General features: G+C 33.9%; 1 protein-coding gene across 2 annotated transcripts; it reads left to right on the top strand.

Moving 5' to 3' along the window:
* Positions 1 to 19775: 19775 nt before the first annotated feature.
* LOC120076742 lies at positions 19776 to 22475 on the top strand. 2 transcript variants are annotated; one of them, XM_039030644.1, is made up of 4 exons: positions 19776 to 20056; positions 20124 to 20212; positions 20925 to 21127; positions 22234 to 22475. In XM_039030644.1, the coding sequence occupies exons 1-4, from the start codon at positions 19827 to 19829 to the stop codon at positions 22249 to 22251; spliced, it is 540 nt and encodes a 179-aa protein (XP_038886572.1). In that variant the 5' UTR covers positions 19776 to 19826; the 3' UTR covers positions 22252 to 22475. The 2 variants fall into 2 exon arrangements, with proteins under 2 accessions (XP_038886572.1, XP_038886571.1); XM_039030643.1 differs by having other exon boundaries at positions 22227 to 22475.
* The last annotated feature ends 2992 nt before the right edge of the window (positions 22476 to 25467 follow it).

The following is a 25467-nucleotide window of genomic DNA, read 5'->3' as shown; positions in this document are numbered from 1 at the left end:
TTATACAAACTATTTATAGAACACCCCCGCTCGCATGTCTCCACATGAATGGTCAGGATCAGACTATCTGTAGTAGTTCACAATACTTGTAAACCTTTACAAAGCGGGTCGTATTTGTAGTATCACTAGGATAAGGTATCCCTCCTTTGTCCTTATACTACAAACTTTTTAGGTTATTACTTAAGGTATGATCCACTTGTATATCTCATATACATGCTTAAGTTTACATACAATAATCATGAATCTTTGTTTATTGGATCTGAGTAAATACAAATAAAATAACTCTTATTTTATTAATAACAATGTGTACAATGTTTACAAACTACGAGACTTCGACAGAATTAGGACACCAATCCCAACGCTATGGATACTCACTTGTCTCCATCTAATGAGGTTCCCTTGGCTGATCCTTACATGTATCGAAGCACTATTGGCGCTTTATAGTACTTGACTCATACGCGATCGGATATCACATATATTGTGAATCACTTAAGTCAATTCTTAAAGGGCCCAATGTATGTTTGTTGGCAGGCCACTAAAAATGTGATACGATATGTGAGTGGCACTCAACATTTGGTCTTCTGTTTGAACTGGGCATGAATTTAGATATTACAGGCTTCTCCGATGCAGACTAGGCTTATAATATAGATGGTAAGAAATCAATGTCCAGATACTGTGTATTTATTGAGAATAATCTTGTCTCCTTGTCCTCTAAGAAACAAACAGTCGTGGCTAGATTGAGCATTATGTCAGAATAAACCTCTTGCTGATGCCTCCTCAGAGATTGTGTGACTTCAACATTTACTTAATGAAATTCAAGTTCCCTCTTCTCACAAATCGATATTATGGTGTGACAGTATCAGTACAAGGGCTCTTGCCTCAAACTTGATGTTTCATGCTCGCACCTAACATATTGAAATTGACGTTCATTTCATATGAGATCAAGTGCTCAAAGGAAAGCTGGAGGTTAGGTATGTTCCTTCCTCAGATTAGTTGGTTGATTACCTCACGAAACCATTGAGCCATTCTCAATTCTTCTGTCTACGATCCAAACTTGGTATCGTTGATCTCCCTACGAGTTTAAGAGGGGATGTTAGAAAGGATGACAAGCTGGACATGTTAAAAGGTCAACAAGTGACTCCTCAGGATAAATGTGCACATCACAGTGTAGTGGCAAGCATGACAAATGATAAGAAAGGTTGTAAGCTGTTACAATTCTTCCTCTTGGTTGTTATGCTGAATTCTCATTCCCCTCATTTGATTGGGCCATCTATTCTTTTTGTTCAGGATTGTATATTTCGTTTAATTAATTTTATTCTCATTCTATGTAACCCTAGATTGGGTATTCTTCTGTATAAATTGGGCCTTCAGTGCCTCAGTGAGCATTAAGATAAAATAATATCAAAGCATACATCTCAATTTTTCTAAGGTTGGGTTGTATGTCCTAAAAACTCACAGTTTGGAATCTTTAAACTTATTCTATTTACAATAAGTTTTTATTGAGGTTTATTCAATAAAGTTGTTATTGAATATATGAATTGTTTATGTCATTTTAAAAAATCCTAAATCTAATAAACTAAGATCCATGGCTATAACATGATACTTGAACTTTATGTAGCAATATTACAGTGGATCAAGTTCGAGTAAATAGTATAAACGGTTTATAGTATACAAATAAGGCTGGGTACCTTGTCTTAGGGAAACTATCTGATGTGGCCCACATTTGATTTAGTACAAATGATGTGATCCTGAATCGTTCATGTGGAGACATGCGAGTGGAGGCATCCTGTGAAAAGAGTTTGTATAAGAGCAGACCAAGAAATAAGTCACTCTTCTTATAACATCGTTTACTGTTTAAGACTGACTATTTCAAAGTGCTAGGTAACTTGACGTTAATCCTGAGCTAATTATGAACTTCTATGTATTCAGAATTATCTTTAGATTTGCATGGGTGAAGGTTGACTCAATAGTGCCAGCTCAATAAATCTTCCATTTCAGGGGTAAGACCGGGTAGATAGTTGGAGACATAGGGCGTTAGTCAGAATTCACTCCTACCCGCTTTTAGGGAAAGTAGAGAGGTTGTTCCCTTAAGTGCTGTCTCGGAGTCTTGAACAAGGAGCCCCACCCTCTCATTGGCTCAAGAGGGACTTGGTTTAGTGATTGGATCACAAACCAATTGTTCATTAGTGGATCAATGAGACTTAAGGAGAAAGATGTAATGTCATGGGTAAAACAGTTTTTGACCCAACCGTTATTATGAACAACCTGTGAAGAGTTGACTTACTGATTATGGTTACATCGAGTGGGCAGAAATATATCTACAGTGAGTGGGTTGCAACTATTGGGCTTTAGTGGAATGACCCCATAAATAATGAATATTGATTTATTGGGTTATAGAGTTTAGCCAGTTAATCTCGAATCGTCGGAGCCAATGATTTGTATGTCCATGAGGTCCCCCTACTAGCTCAAATCGAACTAAACCTTAGAACAGTTTGACAAATGAATTTGAAGTGTTCGAATTTGGGTTTTGGAGTAAAGTGTTAAAGATATATTTAACCTAATATTGAATTGTGAATTAAACCTAAAGGGAGAGAGAAAGATATTCAAATAAGATTTAAATATCAAGAAAATGAATAGAGATTCACATTGATTGAGATTAACGTTGGATTTAATATTAAATTAGATTAATTAAATTTTTAATTAATTATTTAACATTAATTTAATTTCAAATTAATTATTAAAGTTGGTTTTGAAATTAAATGAAATTGGTCAAAAGTGCATTAAAAGTCAAAATTGTTGACTAGGTCAAAAATACAATAAAAGTCGTTGACTTTTGAATTTGAAGGTCAAAATGTCAAAATGTCAAAATGTTGACTTTGGACATTTAAAGTCAAACTCTGATCTGTTGACCAAGTTAGTGTAAGAGTATATTAACATGTAGCGGAGAAAAACAGAATCAATAAACACTCTAATTATATTTAATTTGAGTTTAAAACATGCTTCAAAGTAACTATTACAGAAGAGGTTTGTTGAACACAATAGTTTTGAACAATCCTCTTCAATACCAGCTGAGTTCAACGTGAAAGAGCTACAATCTAAAAGTAGACCACCACCAAGATCTTCTCTACTATTCTCTTGCAAGGATTATGGAAACGCTAAATTGAGCTGGTTATATAGAAGATATGAAAAGGGTTTAGAGGGTTATTGATTTCTGCATAATTCTTCAAGAAGTTCTTGTAAGCATGAATCAATTGTTCAACTTAGCACTTCAATTTATAGAGCTTTCATCATGCAAATACAAAGAGTTCATGAAGGCCAGCTCCTACTTCATGGAGAAAATGGAATTGAGTGAATAAGTTGCCTTGCACCATAGTGGAGATTTCCAACTTTTGAAAATATCCACTTTGAGTTTTGATTTTTAAAATGGTTTTTCAAGAAAATGATTTCCAAAATGAACTTCTAAATTAAACTTATTTGATTTGATTTATTAGCTTTATAAAAATTAATTCAATTAATTAATTTTTAAATAAAATAAGTAATTAAACCTTTTAATTAATTTTATTAAGTTAATATCTAATATTAAATTTATATAAAAAACAACTCCATCATAATGAAATTAATATTATACAGTTAATCGTTTCTACAATTTCATTTAAATCCGATAAAATTAAACATTTCATTTGTATTTAATACAATAAATAAAAACTCTAATTGAATTTGAACATTTCAAATTCTAAACCTTAATTTCAAATCTTATCAAGATTACTCAATTTACTAATCTAAATTACGAGCTAGTAGATGAACCTTATGGACCTACAAATCACGAGCTCCAATGACTTGTAATTAATTGGTTAAAATATTTAAACCGAGTTAATTATTATTTGTTAACTAACAAGACATTCTACTATTGCTCGATAATTTCACTCTTCTCATTGTAGATATATTTCTGTCTATTTTAACCATAATCGGTAAGTCAATCCTTCATAGGTCGTTCGTATTTACAATTGGGTCAAAGATTATCATTTTATCCCTATAAATACATCTTACTCCGTAAGCTTCCACTTATCTTCCATTGAACAATTGATTTATAGTCCAACTTATAAATCATAACCATCTCTTCCATGAGAGGGCAGGGTCCGGTTGTTCAAGACAAGACATCAGCGCTTAAGAGAACAACCTATCTGCTAACCCTAAATCGGGTAGGAGAGAATTCCATATTGCAAAGCCATGTCTCCAATTATCTATCCGGTCTTATCCCCGAAATGGGAGGCTTATTGAGCAACGCTGTTAGACTACTCTCATCTATGCAGATCAAAAGATAATCTTGAATAAACAGGAGTTCATAGTTAGCTTAGGATTAAGATCGAGTTATCCTAGGTCATTAAGTTTGAGATAGTTAGTTTTAACAGTAAATGGTTATTATAAAGAAAAGTGATTATTTCGAGGTTCGGTCTTATGCAAATCATTGCACAGGATGCCCTCACTCACATATCTCTACATGAATGAATTTTGGATCATACAATTTATATCAATATACAAAATGGGCCACATCCAGTAGTGTCACCAGGATGAGGTACCCAATCTCATCCGTATACTTATAAACCATTTTGGCTACATACTAAAACTTGATCCACTTTTATGTCACCACATAAAGTTAAAGTATTCATGTTATAGCCATGGATTCGTTTATTGGATTTTTATAGAAGGATGCAATATCAATAGTAATTTATTGAATAAAAAACTCAACAACCTTTTTATTGACAAATAGAATATGTAAACAACATTTATGAACTGCGAGTAAGCCATTCCCAACAGTTAGTGGAAAGATCCAAGTTTCATTTAGTGGGAAAATCTAACATTTAGTGTTGCTAGGTGTTGATTTTGAAGGAACACTGTTAAAGTTCCTTGAGCAGAAGTGGGGATCGAACCCAAATCCCAAAAATTTACAGAATAAAATTTTACAGAAACAATACAAAAAACCGTACACTTTTAATTCAGAAATTTATAGCATACTCAAAAGGAAATATAAAAAATAATAATAATAAATTAGAGTTCAGAACCCATACTTTTGAAGAAAAATTCTTCAATTGAATCCCTCAAACCGACGAATACCACCACGATGATGTTGGGGTTGATGCCCTAAATCTCTTAGGGTTCTATAGTTTATAATTGTAATGCATATACATTTTATTTATGTTATAAAATATTTGATTTTTTATTTCAAAAGTAGTTGCATTAACCACAAAGCCAATAAACTAACATCCAAAGTTATCTTGTAGATTAAACATGTATGTAAAGACATACGGGTGGATCATGTTTAAGTGATAAACTAAATGTTCTATAGTAGATGGATAAGGCTGGATACCTTATCTTGGTAACACTACGAGTATGGCTCGTTTTGTAGATGTTTCAATTGTTGTAAAGTGCTACAAATGATTTGATTCTAATCATTCATATAGAGAAATGTGAGTAGGGATATTCTATACAAAAGAGTTTGTATAAGACCGAACCACAAAATGTTTAGTCTCATTATATAACCCCTTCAGAATAGAGACTTACATTTCACCAGGATGACCATAAGTAACATGACCTGAATCCTGAGTGAGTTATGAATTCCTACCTATGAGGGCAATCCTTTGATTTGTATGGGTGAGAGTGGCCAGGTTGCCGACTCAACAAGCCTACCATTTTAAGGATTCGTCTAATTGGGGAGCTGGGAACATAGCTACACAAGATGGAATTCACTCCTTCCTTATTGTCGGGGTAAGTAGCTAAATTGCTCCCTTAAGGGCTGATTCTAGGGCTTGAACAATATGATGCCACACCCCCTCCTTGCTCGAGAGGGGTTTTTATCATAATTGGACTATGATTTATTGTTCATTAAAGGGATCAGTGGTACTTAAGAACTTAGATGTAACTATAGGGGCATAAAGGTACTTTTAGCCTAGTTGTACTTTCGAGCAATTTGTGAAGGGTCATCGTATTGTTGATTGGTTATATCCAATGGATACAAAAATATCTGTAGTGCAAAGAATGCAACTGTCGGTCTTTTGTGGAGTGCCCGACAGTTAACGGATGGTAAATAATTTAATTAAAGAGTTTAGTTAATTATTTACGTATCGTTGGAGCTTCAATGGGATTAAATGAGAACCAATTTTTGGATTAGTTTGAATTGTTAAAATTAATTGAGGGAATTAATTATATATGATATAATTACTTAAACGTTAATTATATGTGATATAATTACTATATTGTATTTGATACACTATATATTAAGTATTTATGAGAGGAAATAAATATTTGGATTTGATTCAATTATTAATTATATGAATTGGATTCATATAATTAAATTTAATGTAAATGTGATTTATATTAAAAGCCATTGGTGAGAGAAAATTGAAACTATAAACTATATTGTATTTGATACAATACAAAAACTATAGGCTATATGTTATATGTGATATAACATATAGTTATGTATATATATATAATAAATAAATAAATAAATAAATTATATATATATAATTAATGCAACACGGAGAAGTTAAGGGTTATAAGAAGAAAAAGAAAAAGAAAAAGTATTCCTTCATCTCTAAATCTCCCTTGTCCTCTACCTCCAAAATCACCAGAGCTCTCATTCCTCCTGGATTCTCACCAAAGAATACTGAGGTCGCTATCATGGTGGTGCCCGAAGGATTCATTGAAGATAGTCTTTCAAAGGTAACCCTAATTTATTCTTTTATTTTTTTTAGCATGCTATATGTATGTTTAAATTTAAATGCATAATTTTATTTATTCTTTGTAAAAATTGTGATTCTGTAAAGAATTAGGATTTAGGAGATCCACTTCCACTCAAGAATCCCTTCATTGTGATTCCATCATATGGCTATCTCGGTATTCTCTAGATGATAACCTAGGAGTTTATGAGCTCTGACTATTTTGGAAGAGAGAGAATTTGATAGAGAAGAGAGAAGGAGGAAGATGATGAGATTTATCAAAGAACGTTTCTGTGTCTTGAGAGAATATCTCTGTTTTCAATTTTCACACACTACATGGAATGGGGAACCACCCCACTTACATGTCTGAGAGTGCAAGGGGAGGGAGTTAAAACTCCCTCCCAAAACTAGTTTTAATAAATTAAATTAAATCTATTTATTTATTTAATAAAATATTTAATATATATATGTGTGTGTGTGTGTGTGATAGCTACCTTATGATATGATATATATTAAAACTATATGTTCTATCAAATATAACATATAACCTATAGTTTCTATATTGTATCAAATATAATATAACCTATAATTTAAATACTCTCTTACAAATGGCTTTTAAAATAAATCACATTTATATTAAATTTAATTATATGAATTCAATTCATATAATTAATGCTTGAATCATATTCAAATATTTATTTCCTCTCAAATATACTTTATATATTATAATGTATCAAATATATTATAGTAATTATATCATATATAATTGAAATTAAATTAAATTAATCATATCGTATACAATTAATTGCCTAAATTAATTTGAAGAATTCAAATTAATCCAAACACTGATCCTCATTAATTCCCATTGAGCTATAGAGGGGACTTCATGGACTTATAGCTTGAAGCTCCAACGATAAGTGAATAATTAATTAAACTCCTTTAATTAAATTATCCACCATCCGTTAACTATCATGCACTCCACTAAAGACTAACAACTGCACTCTTCGCACTACAAATATATTTCTGTGTCCATTGGATATAACCAATCAACGGTACGATGATCCTTCACAAATTGCTTGTAAGTATAGGTGGACCAAAATTACCGTTTTGCCCATTTAGTTACATCTAACTCCTTAAACACCACTGATTCTCCTAATGAACAAAACATTATAGTCCAACTATGACCAAACCCCTCTCAAGCCAAAAGAGAGTGTAGCGCCACATTGTTTAAGTCCCGGAATCAGCGCTTAAGGGAGAAATTTATCTACTTATCCCGACATTGGGAAATGAGTGAATTCCTTCTTGTGTAGCTGTGTTCCCAGCTCCCCAATCAGATGAATCCCCAAAATGGTAGACTTATTGAATCGGCGATCTAGTCACTTTGACCCTTACAAATCAAAGGATCGCCTTCATAGACAGGAATTCATAACTCACTCGTGATTCAAGTCATGTTACCTATGATCATCCTAGTGAAATGTAAGTCTCTATTATGAACGGCGTTATATAATGAGACTAAACATTTCGTGGTCCGATCTTATACACACTCGTTGGTATAGAATATCCTTGCTCACATGTTTCCACATGAATGATCAGGATCAGATCATTTGTAGCACTTTACAACAATTGTAACGTCTACAAGCGGGTCATACTTGTAATGTCACCAGCATAAGGTATCCAGTCTTATCCATCTACTACAGACCATTTAGGTTATCATTTAAACATGATCGATCCGTATGTCTCTACATACATGTTTAAGCTACAAGATAACCTTGGATGTTAGTTTATTGGTTTGTGGTTAATGCAGCTCAAATTAAAATAAAACATCATATATTTGATTAAACAAATAAGATGTTTATACAATACAATTACAAACAATAAGACCCTACGAGATTTAGGATACCATCCCCAACAAATTCCACTTGAAGACATCAATCCCACTAATTCCCACTAATAAGTTAATTAATTTGTTAGTGTCAAATTTTCATTAACTCAAAATGTCAACTAGAAAAAAAGTATTCCTGGGTTTTCAAGAAGAAAAAGAACATGCCCAACATTATGATTACGAACAGACTGCCCTATTCGGCAGAGAATCACGGGCCTTTCAGAGCAAGGTTCTTTAGACTATTGTTCTCATCAAATATACCGAACTTAAGTGAAGCAAGGATTGTGGCCACTCTCCGGGGATGCATGATGAGGAGAATATCCTTATGGTATAGTTTGGTTTTTCCTACTACGGTTTAGTGAACGATCGAACAGTTGGAGTTATTATAAGGCTCGAACATGTGTAAGGTGAATAAGAGTTCTTATTGGAGTTGAATCTGAATAAACTCTTACTGTTTTGGTGGAGAATACCCTTGAATAAGAATTGGTTAACATCCCCCCTTTTCCTTTCTAGAGTTCGAATAGGCTAGGTACTCGAATGGAAGAAGACACTGTTAGGTGCCCTTGTTGAAGGAATTGAATCACATTGTTTGTCATGGTTCCTGTGAAAGAATAGGCTGCAAGTGAGAGTGATAGAATTAGCTCTACATAAAAAATTGTTTATATCTGGATTCGGCTCTTGAAAGCTCATGTGTCGTATGTGGGAATATATGGGCTAGAAAATCATGTTAATAATCACCGCAGGGCCTTATGCCCCGAATGCTCAGCTAAAATATCAAACGAAAAGTCATGACTAACAGAATGGAGGTATTATTTTCTCTCGTGAAAGTCTCTGTCTCTCAGTCTAAAAGTCCCTTTTTTTTTCACAGCGTCAAGGCTCTATTTCTAGAGTTGTTCGTTGATTATTGGTGGGGTTCCCATTCTGATAAGTCGCTATCGTTTGACATGGTAAGTGAGAATATCAGCACTGCTATCATGGTCAATATTCTGAATACTTGCTAGAAGATCCGCTGGTACCAGTTCAAAGATCCCAAGACATGTGACCAATTGTTTGTTCATCGGGTAGAGGTTCTACACATGCGACGAAGTCCTGCGATCAGTCTGCAAAATAGATACTTTGGCACAACATGTGTTTATGAGATACTTCAGCGCAACTTTAATATGTAGCATGAATTCTTAACAAAATTGGCACATATTCTTCTTATCTATCCTCATTATTCTAAGTAAAAGACTATAATAATTTGTATTTCTACAAATTATCAGAAGACTCTCGTGGTAGTCTATGAATCGTTCGTGAGGAGATTGGAGTCGATCAAGAGAAGAATTTAGACTACAAAGGTTGTACTCTTTATCCCTTTTGTTAATTTAACTTGCATGCTTATTCTTTTGAAATTTACATGATTAGAGTACTTTGGATCCTTTTTCGCTTCTGCTTTGCATGTGTTCGTTCCATCATCTGATTCTCAAATCTTAACTCGGTCTAGGTCCATCCTCAACATTGAAAATAGTCCACCCAGCAAGCCTTAAGCTACCTCATTACAAGATGGAGGAATGAAATTAAAATCCAACATTTGAATGCAACTCATCCACTCTATAATCTCTTCTAGAAAAGCTCCAATTTGAGAATGTAACGTAGAATTTTCATGAATGGGCTTAACCAATATTTGTGCATCGGATTTAACCCAAACATATTTTGATGCCCCACTTCACCGACGATCTGAATCCCAAATTGAAGGAATATTGCTTCAGCAGCCACAACATCCCACGTACTTTCCACAAATTTGGCCCCAGCCACCAACACCTCACCCCCAAAATTTCGTACGACAAAACCCCTAACCCACGCTGGCAGAAGCGTCCTGCGAAGTGCCTACGTTCAGTTTGATCTTCAATCAATTTGATGGCCTCCATCTACTCACCACCAACCGCCTTAATTCCATCATCCAATCTGCTCCCAACTGCACAACACCAATCGGGACGCCTTGATTAACATGGTTCCGATCTGCCCATAGAGCCCAATAACCCACACAAAAAATCACCAATTTTCTTCTTAAAAGCTGGGTTGCTGCAGAAATACACACCTCTTGGATACAGGAGCCTTGTGTCACACAATCTAAAACAGAACATTAATGGTACAACAGATGTTTTAATACTTTAACCACCAAAAGAGAATAAAATTTAAAATTTAAGGACCAAAATAGGATATATAAAATACACACCTCTTGGATTTATGTTATGAAAAATATATATTATTCAAATCCTCCAAAAAAAAATCTATTTTTGTTTTTTTTTTTTTTGTGATGGTATATCTGTAAATAACTACATGTCTGGTATGGTTAAAAAAGAATCTCAACTCTCCTTTCCTAAAAATAAGGTAGGCATTTTTTTGTAATTTTCCTTCAAAATTTTCTATATAAAAATGGTTTAGATATTTTTTAAAGGAAGCTCACTTAAATAGCTATAGATGCGATTGACCTTCATTTTTTGAGCTACAAACACGTTAGCCAAGGCCCAATCAAGTTGCCTCGGCCCACCCGAACCAAAAACGAAGGGAGAGAATTCACTAAAATATTGGCTTTCTTTTATAAATATATCAAATTGAATTAAAATAAGGAAAGTTATAGAAAAATTCTTATAAATAGAAAAATCTCAAAAAATATTAATAATTTATAGTAAAAGTTCTAAAAATGCGTTGTACTTTTGAAACTTTTTGTTATAAAGTGTAAATATTTTTAAATATTTTTTTATATTTAAAAAGACTCCATAATTATATATATATAAGATAAAGGAAAATTATACTTGTCGCATCAAAACTTTCTATTTTTTATTTTTTAAAATAAACAAATAAGAATATTATTTTAATTAAAATAAAATCACAAAACATTTCCAGGGATGTGACTATTTTGTTTGGTAATATTTAAACGATAGTAGATTTGGAAAGGAGAGAGAAAAAACAGTTGAAGAGCAATAAGCAGGCCATAAACGCAAAACAGAGTAGTGCAATCAAAGAGTATTCGAGAGGAAGAAGAAGACACAATGATTATAGTGGTTTGACATTGAGTCTATATCCACTTTGAATTCGAGAATTTCATTAATGTTGAGTATTGAACTTTTACGAATACAAAAAAGTCACAAAATGAAGAAGATGAGAGAAATATCTATCAGCTCCCAAGACTTCACGCAAATTCCACTAATGACCGTTGGTCATGAATAATGAAATGACCAAGAATCTATCTGGGAATAACAAACACACGTGCCTGAAGAAAGCCCATTTTAATCAAAGGCCCAAAAGGTTAAGAAGCCCAATGAGGAGTGAGTCATAAAATTAACAAATCACCCTCTTAATGGAACAACTCAGCTGCAACAAATTTGAACTCTAATGATCTTTAGACATAATTTCATAATTATGGAATAAACTTCAACAATCTTTGAGCTTTAATAAGCCACACAGATAGTAAAATCAATCATTAGAAACAAGATTTGTCAACATATATGCTAGACTGTAAGAAGTATGCACCTTTAACAAATTTATCTAGCCATTTTGTACAACCTCTCTAACATCATGGAACCTAACATCAATGTATTTGGTTTTATAATAAAAAGTGAGATTTTTGGAGATAGTTAATGCACTTTGGTTGTCGCAATGTAACTTAACTGAGTATGGCAGGAGGGACATCTCAGAGATTAAAACTTTAAGCCATACAGATTCTTTCACAATATCAACCAAAGCCATATACTTGACTTCAGTAGAGGATAAAGCTACAACCTTTGAAGTATTGATCTTCAGCTAACCATATTGTCATACAACATGAAAACATATACCTTGTCAATGATCGTCTCTTATTCATGTCAGCAGCAAAATCAGAATCAACAAAACCAATAATGACATCAATACTATCAGTGTCCTTGGTGTATAACAATCCATTTTGAACCTTTAACATATCTTAAGAGCCATTTTCAAGCTTCCCAATGAACTTTTCCAGGGTTGCTCATAAATCTGCTTATAATACTCATTGAGTAAGCTAGATTAGGTCTGCTATAAGTCATCCCATACATGAGGCTACCAACCATATAGGCATATGGAACGATTCACTTATCTTCTTTGTCTTGCTCAGTATTTGGAGATTGATTAAAGGATAATTTGAAATGTTGTGCAAGTGGAATTTTGATAGGTTTACTAACGTCCATATTGAACCCCTTGACAACTTTGTTCAAATAATCAACTTGAGTGATAAACAAAAAATGTTCCAACTTATTTCTGGTTAATTCCATTCTCAATATTTTCTTAGCAGTTCTGAGGTCCTTCATTTCAAATTTCTCATTTAGCTGTTTTTTATCTTCAAAATTTCAGTAGAATTATTAGATGCAATGAAAATATCATCAACATATGACATCAACAAGACAAAAGTGTTTGGACCAACAGTTTTTTTCTTTTTTATAAACACGAGTCAAAAGAGTTTTTAATAAAACCCTTTAAAGTAATGAAAGTGTCAAAACACTTGTTCCACTATCTCGATGATTGTTTTAAGCCATAGATGGTTTTTTATAGGTGAAAAACCATATTTTCCTTTCCAACTTGCTCAAAACCCGGGGTTGCTTCATATATATGTTCTCATCCAAAGTTCCATACAAGAAAGTAGTTGTTACATACATTTGCTCAAGTTTTAAACCAAATGGAACAACCAAGGACAATAAGACACGAATGGATATGTGTCTTACCACTGGAGAGAAAACTTCACTAAAATCAATCCATTCATCTTGTATGAAACCTTTGACAACTAACCTTGCCTTCTAGCGAGGTTTTTGGAGAACATTTATGTTGGGTTTAACCTTAAAAATCCACCTACAATCAATGATTTCTTATTTTTAGGTTTGTCTTACCAACGTCCAGTTTGAGTTCTTAATAAGAGATTGCATTTCAGTATTCATAGCGTCTAACCATTATTCTTTATGTTCAGAATTCAAGGCTTTTCTATAGGTATTGGGTTCGGGTGGCAGATTATCTCTGTAACAGTTTAAAGCAACAACAACAAAATCAATTTCATCCAATCTGACTGGTGGTCTAATAACCCTTCTTTTTCTATCCCTTCCAAGTTGATAAGAACTTAATTGAGGGGAATATGGTTCTAGAGTAGATGAGTGATGCGTTCTTTTATGCGATGAAATAATGGTGTAGAATGCGATGGTGGAATATGCGTTGTGCAAGCAAGTTTTCTCAGAAAGACCCAAGTATAAATCCTACTGGGTTTTTTGGTAAACCCAGAGTCGAGCATAGAGAATAAGGAAAATAGTATGCGATGGTAAATTTCGACTACTTTGCGGTAACAAATAAATCAAGGTGTTGGTTGGTTTTTTGTTTAGGGTATAAAAAGTGTATGCGGCGGATTTGAGAAAAGAGTAATTATGCGATAGATACAACGAGTATGCGGAGGAACGGGTTGAAAAGGTCTTTAACTAGTGTTTCCTAAGAATCCGTTCAAGCTATACGATCATGCTACACTCATCCGACAACAATTCATTTTCCAATGCAAATGCGATGGCTCCTAATTTTAGGACGCATGCGATGAATGCGATAGTGTCTATTGAGCTTATTCCTAAGTTTCTACTTCTTGCTTATGTGATGATGAAAGATGTACACAAGGACAAGGTGACCACATACAATCCTATCCTTTCTCTAGGGTGCATGAGATGCGTTAATAGCAAACAGAGCTTATTCCTAAGCTTCCATCTCTTGACTATGCGGTTCTAATCTGACTCTCGCGAGCCTAGATTCTAATCTAACATTTCCAAGCCTAGATTCTATCCTTAGACTACCCTCCCAAGTATCTCTAATGGACGAATGACACATACATAATATAAGATAATTGCATAGAATGAAGATCTCAGGTTATGTTAGCTAAGTGCTTCTCAACCCATTCGACAAATTTAGCTACTCATGCGTATTGTAAAGAGAGTGGACAAATATAAAGATGCAATTTCCATTTTTATAAATAGGTTCAGAGTACAAAATGACAATAGAAAATAAGGGTAGAGAGCCTGGTAGCAATATCTTGCTTCCTAAGGCTGTTACACTGTGTTATCTCTATTCTGCCCAAAAGATGTTCTTGCTTCCGCAAGAGTTGGCCCTCTCTCTGATTTCGACGCTCCCTGGAACTCTTCCGAGTTCACCGGAACGATCTCTGAGTGTAATCTCCCTTCACTCGCTTCCACCTTCTAAGTAAAAGAAAAATTATGAACAAGGCTAACTTCTATCTATATTGTGAATTCTGTAAACTGAGCGAACTATCCAACTCCTTAAACGAAGGTGGCCTTTAGTATTTATAGAGCTTCAGGGTGAGAAATTTTTCTCTCGAATGATTGCACTGATGGGATGTCATTAATTCTCTGTTTGATGGGCTGAATATTTGTCACCGAAAAGTTGAGTGTACTTGCTACAGTATGTCGTTAACGACTTTTCAACTTAATTCGAAATCGACTGTCATCAGCTTTCTGTCCCATCATGATTTATTAAGCTTTCACCCAGATGCGCCCACCTTGATGCGTCAGCTCTATGTGGCCACCTTCTTGAGCAAATTTTTGCGAGCGCAAATGATCGCATAGCCTTGCGGTAGCAATCTCTTAATGTGTTCGGACGTTAATTTCTTTGGATCGCATTTCCGCCTTGCGTCAACGCATTTTCTTGCATAAAATACATAAGTTAGTTGTTTTAATGCGATGGACGCATGCGATCGTAATGTTGTGAACTTAATGCTTTTGGATGTAATATTGTATATTTTTACCATCGCAATCCTGCATTGTTTTATAACTTTGCACTGTAATAACGTGCATTTCTGCCCGCTATCAAGGAGGAATCATCTTGATTATTATTATCTTGATCAATGAATTGTTCTTCTTATGGAGAAAGGTTAGAATCAATTTAATGTTATCAAATTTATTTTTTTAGAACAACAAAGATAGGTTAAGGATCAAATTTTTTACCTCTAAGAAGGAAAGTCATGTGAATTACTATTGAGTTAAGTTCACTTTGACATCAAAACACTTGTTCTAAAAGTTAATCTCAAACATTCCCTTGAGTCATTCAAATTAATCACTTTTAGGTTTTATTCACTACTACAAAATCTACATTACTTGACACTTGTAGTTTTTAATTACTTGATGTTTGTGTGGAAAAAAAAACATCAAGTAATATGATTTTGGACAAAAAAATGTCAAGTAAAAGTATAAAAAAAGCGGATATTGATGGAATATTTCGGATATTTTCACGTGAACCTTTACTTGACACGATTTTCGTGTCAAGTAATATAAGGTCTTACCTGACATTTTTTTCATGTCAAGTAAAATGGTTAAAAAAACGGAGATTGACAGAATATTTCGGATATTTTCACGTGAACCTTTACTTGACACGATTTTCATGTCAAGTAATATAAGTTCTTACTTGACACATTTCATTTGTCAAGTATAAGAAGCTCTTACTTGATTCGTGCCAAGTAAAAGGGTTAAAAAAGCGAAAATTGACGGAATATTTCGGATATTTGATAGGCCTCCAATTATGTGCCGCTCATCGTCTACTTCTACTAAGTGATCGTGTAGCAGAGCTCAACGATCGTGTAGCATTTGGTAGGCGATCGTATAGCATTTGGCAGGCGGTCATATAGAAACTAATAAACGATCGTGTAATGTTTTGTAAGCGATCGTGTAGTTCCGAGTAAGCGATCGTAGGGTGTTTGTTAACGATCGTCTAGTGTTACTCAGCGATCATGTAGCATTTGGTAGGTGATCGTATAGAAACTGGTAAGCGATCGTGTAATGTTTTGTAAGTGATCGTGTAGTTCCGAGTAAGTGATTGATGCGTGGAAAATGGAGTGAATAAATATGCGTTCATTGTTCGTTCTCCATGCGTCACTGGTCATGCGTTGAACTGAGGGATATGCAATATGCGTCTAAGAATCTATGCAATGACCATGCGTTCTTGCCACAAGTTTTCCTTATCTCTCGCCAAGTATAACGAGATCGCAGGTTTCCCAGGGTGATCCGAGGTCGAACTCAGGGACTTGTAGCTAAATGTTATGAAGTAATGTGTTCATGGTGAAGAATAAAAGAATAATAAAGTTTAAGGGCTATGCGCTACTCCTACTCCCAACTAAACAGATTAAGCAATGGAAGTATGACAATGAGAGTTAGAGACACGGCACCTGTTAACGCGTAATAAGATGCATGGGCAAATAGATAAGATGGTGGAGGGGATGACTTCACTGTAACATTAGACTTGATTGCAAGGGTAACCCTAGCCAGCGCAAGTTATGCGATTATGCTATACACAATTGACTAAGATGCATGCGATGCATATGCGATAGTGTTGATAGGACTTATGTCTAAGTCTCTATTCTTGCTCACGCGATCTAACACATAAATAAAGTGACTGCATACCATCGTATCCTACTTCTGGACGCATGCGGTGTGACCGCATACTATCATATCCTATCTATAGGGTGCATGCACTATGTAATAGCAAACAAAAATTATTTCTAAGTCTCTATTCTTGATTATGCGATCCAATCTGACTCTCTCAAGCCTAGATTTGGTTTTTAGACTACTCTCTCAAGTATGACCAAATGATGAATGATGCGCTCATAAGACAAGGTAATCACATAAAACATGGTTGACATAAGATTATTCCTATCTCTAGGAATATTACTTACCTTGCTTAGTGAGTTCCACTACTTACCCTCTCAGGCAGTTAGTGGCCATTGATTAGCTCATAGACAAGCATTGCTATAGCCCCACAGTAAGCAAATAGGATTTTCTCACGATACTCGCGCAACGCACACCTCTCGTGGTTTACTACATGCTTCATATGTCTGTGCCGCAAGATTAAGTATGCGATACTCTAGCAATATTACTTAGTCATTGCAATGAAAGTAAAGGATGATAAAGAAGAGGTAAATAGAGATGGAATCGAAGGAGATAAAGAAATGCATTGATCACAAAATTATTAATGTCTTAAGCCACAATGTAATACAATACAGAGATAGAAGAGAAATGGAGGGCCAGATGGGCAATGTCTTGCTTCCATCAGATGTGTGTCAAGGCTGCCGGTGGTGCCATGGATGGGCGGTGGAGTAGTCTCTTTTGAGATCTATCTCCAGCAAAGCTCCGATCGTCACTCAGAATAGTTGGAGGAATGAAGAACTCTCAAAGAATGTCTTCTCACGCTTTCGCCTGTGATCACAAGGATCTGCCCTATGGCAGAAACCTTGGATAATTTGAAGTTGGGCTCTAAGGCTTCTATTTATAGAGCTCGATCGCCGACAACATTAATGGACTTGCTCTGAATCTCTGCTACTAACGGCGTGGTAGGTGAAATGTCAACATTACCTTTTGATATTCTCAAGGTATGCGTTCATGCTTGATTTTCGAAGTGTCATCGCATTCCACCACCCTTGCGTTCATCCTTCTATTATGGTTATTACTCTGTAGTTGCAACCTCGATGGACGCATGCGGTTAATGGCCGCAACATCCATGCATCGAATGTATGTGAACACCTCTGCGATGGTGAGATTCATCGCATGCGATCGATTTCTGCGATAGCTACAAAAATAGACGTTTGGAAGCAAAATAACGCATAATATTGGGTTAGCCGAGATTTTCAATGCTGATCGACGCAAGCTTACTTTTCTCATAAATTCTTAGTATAATCACCGCATATTCTACTTATCCGCCTCCATAATATTAGACGTTTTGATAGGTATTAAGGCCTTGAAACTCTTTTGGAATTGTTACATAGTTGCTGGAATTTGCGTTTTGTAACAATTATTATTGAACTTTTCGTAGGTTGGATTACGTTGTTGTATTTTAACACTTATTTATATATTTTGAAATTTGGTGTTATCACCTTTTATTCTATTTTGCAGGTTGACTTGCTTAAATATGGCTTGCCTGAACTTTAGTTCTCGATTTTTAGACTTCAAAGCTCAATATATAGATTAAATAATGTACTTTGTTGAGAAGTTATTTATTAAACAATTTGTTACTTTTGTGTTTGTTAAAAGTTGAGTTTTGTATAAAAAAAACAACAGTTGAGATTTTATTTTGTGCATGTACATGTGAAAGAAAAATATTGTTGTAATTTGTGAGGAGTGTTCATAGTTGAACATATGTATTTTTAGTGAATATATTGAGTTGATAGATCTTAAATGTATAATGTTTATTTATTTGATGTAATTGTATTGTTGGAATACAAGGCAGAAAATGAGAATATCGATTGGGGCATTTAATTTGAAAACAAAAAGACATATACTTGTCACATAAAAAAGGTCAAAGAGTATCACACTATACTTGACACTCGAATAAACTTGACATACCACCAATGTCAAGTGTATTATCTTTTTTGACACAAAAATTGTATCAAGAAACATTTGTCTTGATGTTTTTTTGGAGTCAAGTTATCACACTATACTTGACACTCGAATAGTTAACGCTTTTATAAATGTCAAGTATACCCTTTACTTGACATTGGAAAAACGTCAAGTAATCCAGTTTCTGTAGTAGTGATTGTAGAAAATCACTTTTAAAAGAGAAGAACCAAACATCATAATGATATATCAAATCACTTTTCATAAATCACTTTTATTAAAATCTCTATTCTTAAAGGCACTCACAAACATGACTTTAATCAAGGCTTAAAATGTCGATAATTTTAATTCTATAGAAATGTAGATGGAAATATCAATAATATGTTGATTTCGTACTTTTAAAAAAATTATAAAATTATAAAATTAATTTAAATTAGTAAATAAATATTTTATGATTTTCAAATAAGTCAACATATCTATTATTCATATTATATCAATTCATTCTTCGTGTCGATTTTAAAATCATGAAAACATGAAAATATCAATATCCTATTGGACTCATTTTTCTCTCACGGAAAGGATTTTTCTATTATTGACAACTAATAACAGCTGCCATGCCCAACTGCAAACAATACAATTCAAATCAAATAAATATTCATTTTCTCCACTTTTTTCCCTTTTTTTTTCCCAAAAAAATGTGAAGTAATAAATATAAATAAATAAAGGGACCAGGCAGGTACGTACTAGGTAACGTGCGTTGACATGGTAAAGTCATATATTTGGGTTGAGTACGCCAACTCGTTGTTGTTTTCTGTAGGATCTCATAATTCTACAATCATAATAATCCAATTTTCTCCACATTTCCCTTTAGAAATAATAATGTCGATTATTTCAATTTCTTCTTCTTCAACCTTCCTTCGTTCCACCAATATCCAATCCCACCGCCGCCGCCATGGATCCAACCTTAACACAACTCACATCTTACCTTTCCCAACTACCACTAATCCCAAATACTCAACTTCTTGTAGACATAATATCGATATGGCCATTTACAGCAGCGGCGACGCCAATGGACTTCCACCTCTTCCTCCTCTCCCTGACACTCCTTGGTAATTCATTTCTCATTCAATCAGCTTTTTTATTTGCTTTATTATTTGAAATTGGATAATTTTGCAGGCCATTATGGGTAGCTGGAGTGCTAATGTCTGCAGTTCTATCCATTTGGCAGACCAAGAGCTATTGGGGTCCTTTTCTAACCTTAAAAGGTAAGGAATATTATTATTATAAACATTAATCCTAAATCCTAATGTTTCCTTCATTTTTTTTAAATTAAGATTATGAACACTCGCTAGTTGTTTGCTTCATTATCTATTTTCTATCAATTTTATCAAAAATTAGTCTTTGGAAAACAAAAACAAAAGTAGTTTTTATTTATTTATTTATTTTTTTTGAAAATTTGCTAGTCAATTCTTCTACCTAAGAGAGATAAAAAAAATATTATGGTAAGAAATTGAGGAGAAATATACTTACTTTTCAAAAACCAAATGATTATCAAAGGAGATCTAAACTAATTTGAACATTTTTTTAATCTATATATTAAGTTGAGAGAGAGGTTATTTGGGATTTGTCGGAATGCCTTGAGTCTATTATATGACACTTCGAATGACTAATTAAACCCTAAAGTGCCTTGGATGATATATTTAATTATTTATGATTATTTACGATTATAACCTTAAGGTTTAAAAGAGTGAATTGTATATTCTTTAACCCTAAAGTGCATATTGTTCTGAAATTCTCTCTAATAATATTGTTGTTCTCCTATTCTGTGGATGTAGTTAACACAATGTTAATGAACCACGAAAATCTGTTTGTCGATTTTTTAGTTTTTTTTTTTTATGTTTTCTTTAATCGTTAATTATCGATTTCGTAATGGGGTTGGTTTACGTTATGGGAATATGATGATTGCATTTTGTATAGAGAAAGTTGATAAAGTGGTGGATGTGGTGGAGGAGGTGGCAGAAATGGTGGAGACGGCAGCGGAGAGAGTGGATAAGGTGGCGGAAGAGATTGCGGAACATCTCCCGGAAGGCAGCAAACTCCAAAAGGCTGCATTATTTGTCGAAAATGCAGCCGAAAGGATCGCTAAGGATGCGGATTTGGCAGGAGATATTATTGATAAGGTTAGGCCTTTTCTCAAATACATTAAACTTGCCCCCTTCAATATTCATCATTAATGATGTTTCTTTCTATGTCTAATATGGTTCAACGTCATAAATGAATTGACAGTTCTATTCTATTCGGCACATAAACCGTAACATAAATTGAAATCAATATCTGAAATGACTTAATATTAACCATTACTTATTTATTAATTAATTCATTATTTTCATTTAAGAAAAACATTTAACTTCAACCTCGAATATTTATGTTAATAGGGATGGAAAAAATCTCCAAGGGATCGGGTCCTCGTCCCGACCCCATCCTCATCCCCGTCCCCGATTAAATTTTTTATTTTTTAATAGGTCCCCGCGGGGACGGGGATGGGGAGTCCCCCACCTCGACCCGGCCCCGTTGCCAACCCTATATGTCAACATTGCATATTTAGATCCATATTATAAAAGTGTTAATTTCTAAACTCTGTCGTTTAAATAATACTCTTATTCTTTTAAAAGTTGCAATATTATCAACTCTTTAAGTAAAAATACTTTAGAATGTTAGACAAAAATTCGGGAAAAGCGAAATTAACGTTGCAAAACTATTTTAGGTCATAACCACACTCTCAAATAACCAGCCACACTTATTTGAGATCCTAATTTATTTTTCAAGATTTAACGAGTTTCTAGTTCAATGATAGTTTATTATAGTTTTCAAAAATAAAAATGATACATATTGCTAGAGATTTGGTTTGTTGACTTTATAGTTTTCTCTAAGGCAATGGTTATGTAGATCTCTCAAATAAAGAGTAACGACCAGTTGTGACATTAGAGTATTTTCCTGCAGAATATTTTTTCATATTTAGAAATATCCTGCTGTGAGATTTAGTCTGATATGTTCCTTTTTGAAGCGCGACTTTTTATTCCAAATGAGGACTTATTTCCTTTATTAGATTTGTTTATTTAAAGTGAGTAATGCATACCATTTAGGGTTGCCACATTTGTGTAATTGAGCAAGAATATTTTTCAGTACTCCGATCGAACTATTTTACATAGTGTTCTTGCTTGTTTGCTCATTATTCCACTGTGCATGTTCTTCATCTGTTGAGTGTAACACTTTGAAAAGTGTCAAGGTCTTAGGGGGAGCCTAAGTCATTGCTGTCAAAGAAGGGATTCTTAATCTTAGGGGAAGCCTAAGACTCAGCTTCAGAGAAGGAGTTCTCTGTCTTAAGGGGACATAAGAGTTGTCGATGAAGGGAGTTCACTTATCCAAGAAGAAGATAATCAAGTTGAGAGGAGTCCCACACACTATCGAATGTCGAATTTTCAGATGCTAATATTAACATACTTAGGGAGAGCCTAAGTTTAGTTGAGAGGGAGTCTCATATCTAGGGGAAGCCTAGGTACAATATAAGTTAAGCTCTACGTGAGCCATTGTAGTAGTTGGTGTACTATAGATAAGTACTATATTGTAAATTGCTTAACTCTTTAATATTAATAAATTATCTTTCCTGGGCTTTCTGCCTCCCAGACGTAGGTGTTTATCACTGAATTGGGTTACCAAATGTTGTTTTGGTATTTTTGTTGTTATAGTTGTTGTCAGTGGTTTTGGTTTAATATTCGTATATCGAGTGGCGTGTCACCCTAGTGCTTTTTCAATTAATATTAGAGCAGGCCACCTTTATCTCAGGTGCTATGATCAAGGAAGAAATCAAGGAAGGAGACTTACCACTCGTCCGTCTATGCTTGATGGAACAAACTATTCTTACTAGAAAGCTCGAATGACTGCCTTTCTAAAGTCGATTGATAGCAAAACTTGGAAGGCTATTGTATCCGGATGAATTGATCCTACCATCAAAACTGATAATGGAAAGGAAATTTTGTAGTCAGAATCTTATTGGTCTGGAGAAGAAGATGAAGCCTCTTTGAAAAATTCTCGTGCCTTGAATGCCATATTCAATGGTGTATATCGTAATATATTCAGATTAATTAACAGTTGTGTCTTAGCTAAGAAGGCATGTGACATATTTTCTATTGCTCATGAAGGAACATTTAAAGTAAAGATGTCCAGGATGCAGTTGATGACATCAAAGTTTGAGCATCTTAGAATGCACGAAGAAGAATTCATTACTTGAGTCAACGTACATTTGCTAGATATTGAAAATGAGTCATTTGCTCTCGGAGAGAATATTTCAAAAGAAAACTTGTTAGGAAGGAACTTAGATCTCTACCCAAGAGATTTGACATGAAAGTCACAGTCATTGAGGAAGCTCAAGATATAACAAAGTTGACTTTTGAGAATTATTTGATTCCTTAATCACTTTTGAAATGTCCCTGGATGGGAAAGTCGAAAAGAAAAATAAGAGAATTGTCTTTCAATCTGCGGTTAAAGAAGAGTTGTTAAGTGACAATAGAGAATCAGAAGATCCTATTGCTGAATCGATTGTTTTGCTTTCAAAACAGTTTAACCGTGTGCTAAAACATTTCAGTAAGAGGTCTGGCTCTTATAATAATAAAGAGGTCTGGTTCTTATAATAATAACAAGTCTAACGAGTTTACTCCTCCAAATCAATTCAAATCTCAAAATAGTAAAAGGGAATCTGACAAGTCAGGCAATCTACTTTCGCACAAGGAAAAGGACTTCAAATGTCGAGAGTGTGGTGGATTCGGTCATATACAGGCTAAATGTCCCACTTTTCTGAAGAGACAGAGCAAATAATATGTATTAACTTTGTCTGATACTAAATCTGAAGATAGTAATGACTCAAAGGATAATGTCAACGTGCTTGTTAACAACATCTTCTCAGACACCTCATCATATGATATTTCTGAATATGATATGTATGCAAAGACCGATCATGATACTATAGGAATTGAGTCTATAGATCTTCTTATCATACTCTTTTTCTCAAATGGCAAGATGATCAGAAAGCTTTTGATGTGTAGAAGGTAAGAATTGAGACTTTGATAATTGATAATCATAGACTTATGTCTACTATTGTAGATTTGAAGTGTGAACTCTCTGAAGTTAAAGCTGAAAAGGATTTAGTATGCAAGAATATTACAATGTTGAATACTAGAACTGAGTCTTTGGAAAAACTTTTGACAGAAGGAAAATCTACTGGTGATAACTCTGGGTTTGGATTTTATAAAAAAGGAAATCAACATTACAACCAATCAAATCTAAAAAGGAAACAAAAGATTGAGTTTGCTAGAGCTGAAGATCCCGAGTCTTACGGTTTTACAAGTAAATCTACCAATGACGTTGTATTGAAAGATAATCCCTTGACTAGACCAAGGTGAGTTTGTAATTATTATGGAAAGGTAGGGCACAAATGTCCTTTTTTCTATTAGTTATTGAAAATTCCCTATAGATCCACATATTCCAAAAGTACTCACTACTTCTCACATAACCATTATAAAAACTAGACAAGAGTTAAACAATTGTGGAGAGTGAAAAATGTTAAAAAAAAAAAAAAAAAAAAAAACTTCGCTCAGATTCTCTATTAAAGGTGACTGGTATTTCTATAGTGGAAGCTCTAGGCACACGATTGGTGAAAAGAGTTATTTGTCTAATTTGAAATTTGTCAGTTCCGAAAATGTCATTTTTGGTGATGGTGCTNTATTGAGTTGATAGATCTTAAATGTATAATGTTTATTTATTTGATGTAATTGTATTGTTGGAATACAAGGCAGAAAATGAGAATATCGATTGGGGCATTTAATTTGAAAACAAAAAGACATATACTTGTCACATAAAAAAGGTCAAAGAGTATCACACTATACTTGACACTCGAATAAACTTGACATACCACCAATGTCAAGTGTATTATCTTTTTTGACACAAAAATTGTATCAAGAAACATTTGTCTTGATGTTTTTTTGGAGTCAAGTTATCACACTATACTTGACACTCGAATAGTTAACGCTTTTATAAATGTCAAGTATACCCTTTACTTGACATTGGAAAAACGTCAAGTAATCCAGTTTCTGTAGTAGTGATTGTAGAAAATCACTTTTAAAAGAGAAGAACCAAACATCATAATGATATATCAAATCACTTTTCATAAATCACTTTTATTAAAATCTCTATTCTTAAAGGCACTCACAAACATGACTTTAATCAAGGCTTAAAATGTCGATAATTTTAATTCTATAGAAATGTAGATGGAAATATCAATAATATGTTGATTTCGTACTTTTAAAAAAATTATAAAATTATAAAATTAATTTAAATTAGTAAATAAATATTTTATGATTTTCAAATAAGTCAACATATCTATTATTCATATTATATCAATTCATTCTTCGTGTCGATTTTAAAATCATGAAAACATGAAAATATCAATATCCTATTGGACTCATTT

This window comes from Benincasa hispida, chromosome 4 (genome assembly GCF_009727055.1).
Source record: "Benincasa hispida cultivar B227 chromosome 4, ASM972705v1, whole genome shotgun sequence".
In the NCBI taxonomy this organism is placed as follows: domain Eukaryota; kingdom Viridiplantae; phylum Streptophyta; class Magnoliopsida; order Cucurbitales; family Cucurbitaceae; genus Benincasa; species Benincasa hispida.
The sequence above is the reverse complement of the archived record's forward strand: the minus strand, read 5'-3'. Positions and strand labels throughout refer to the sequence as shown.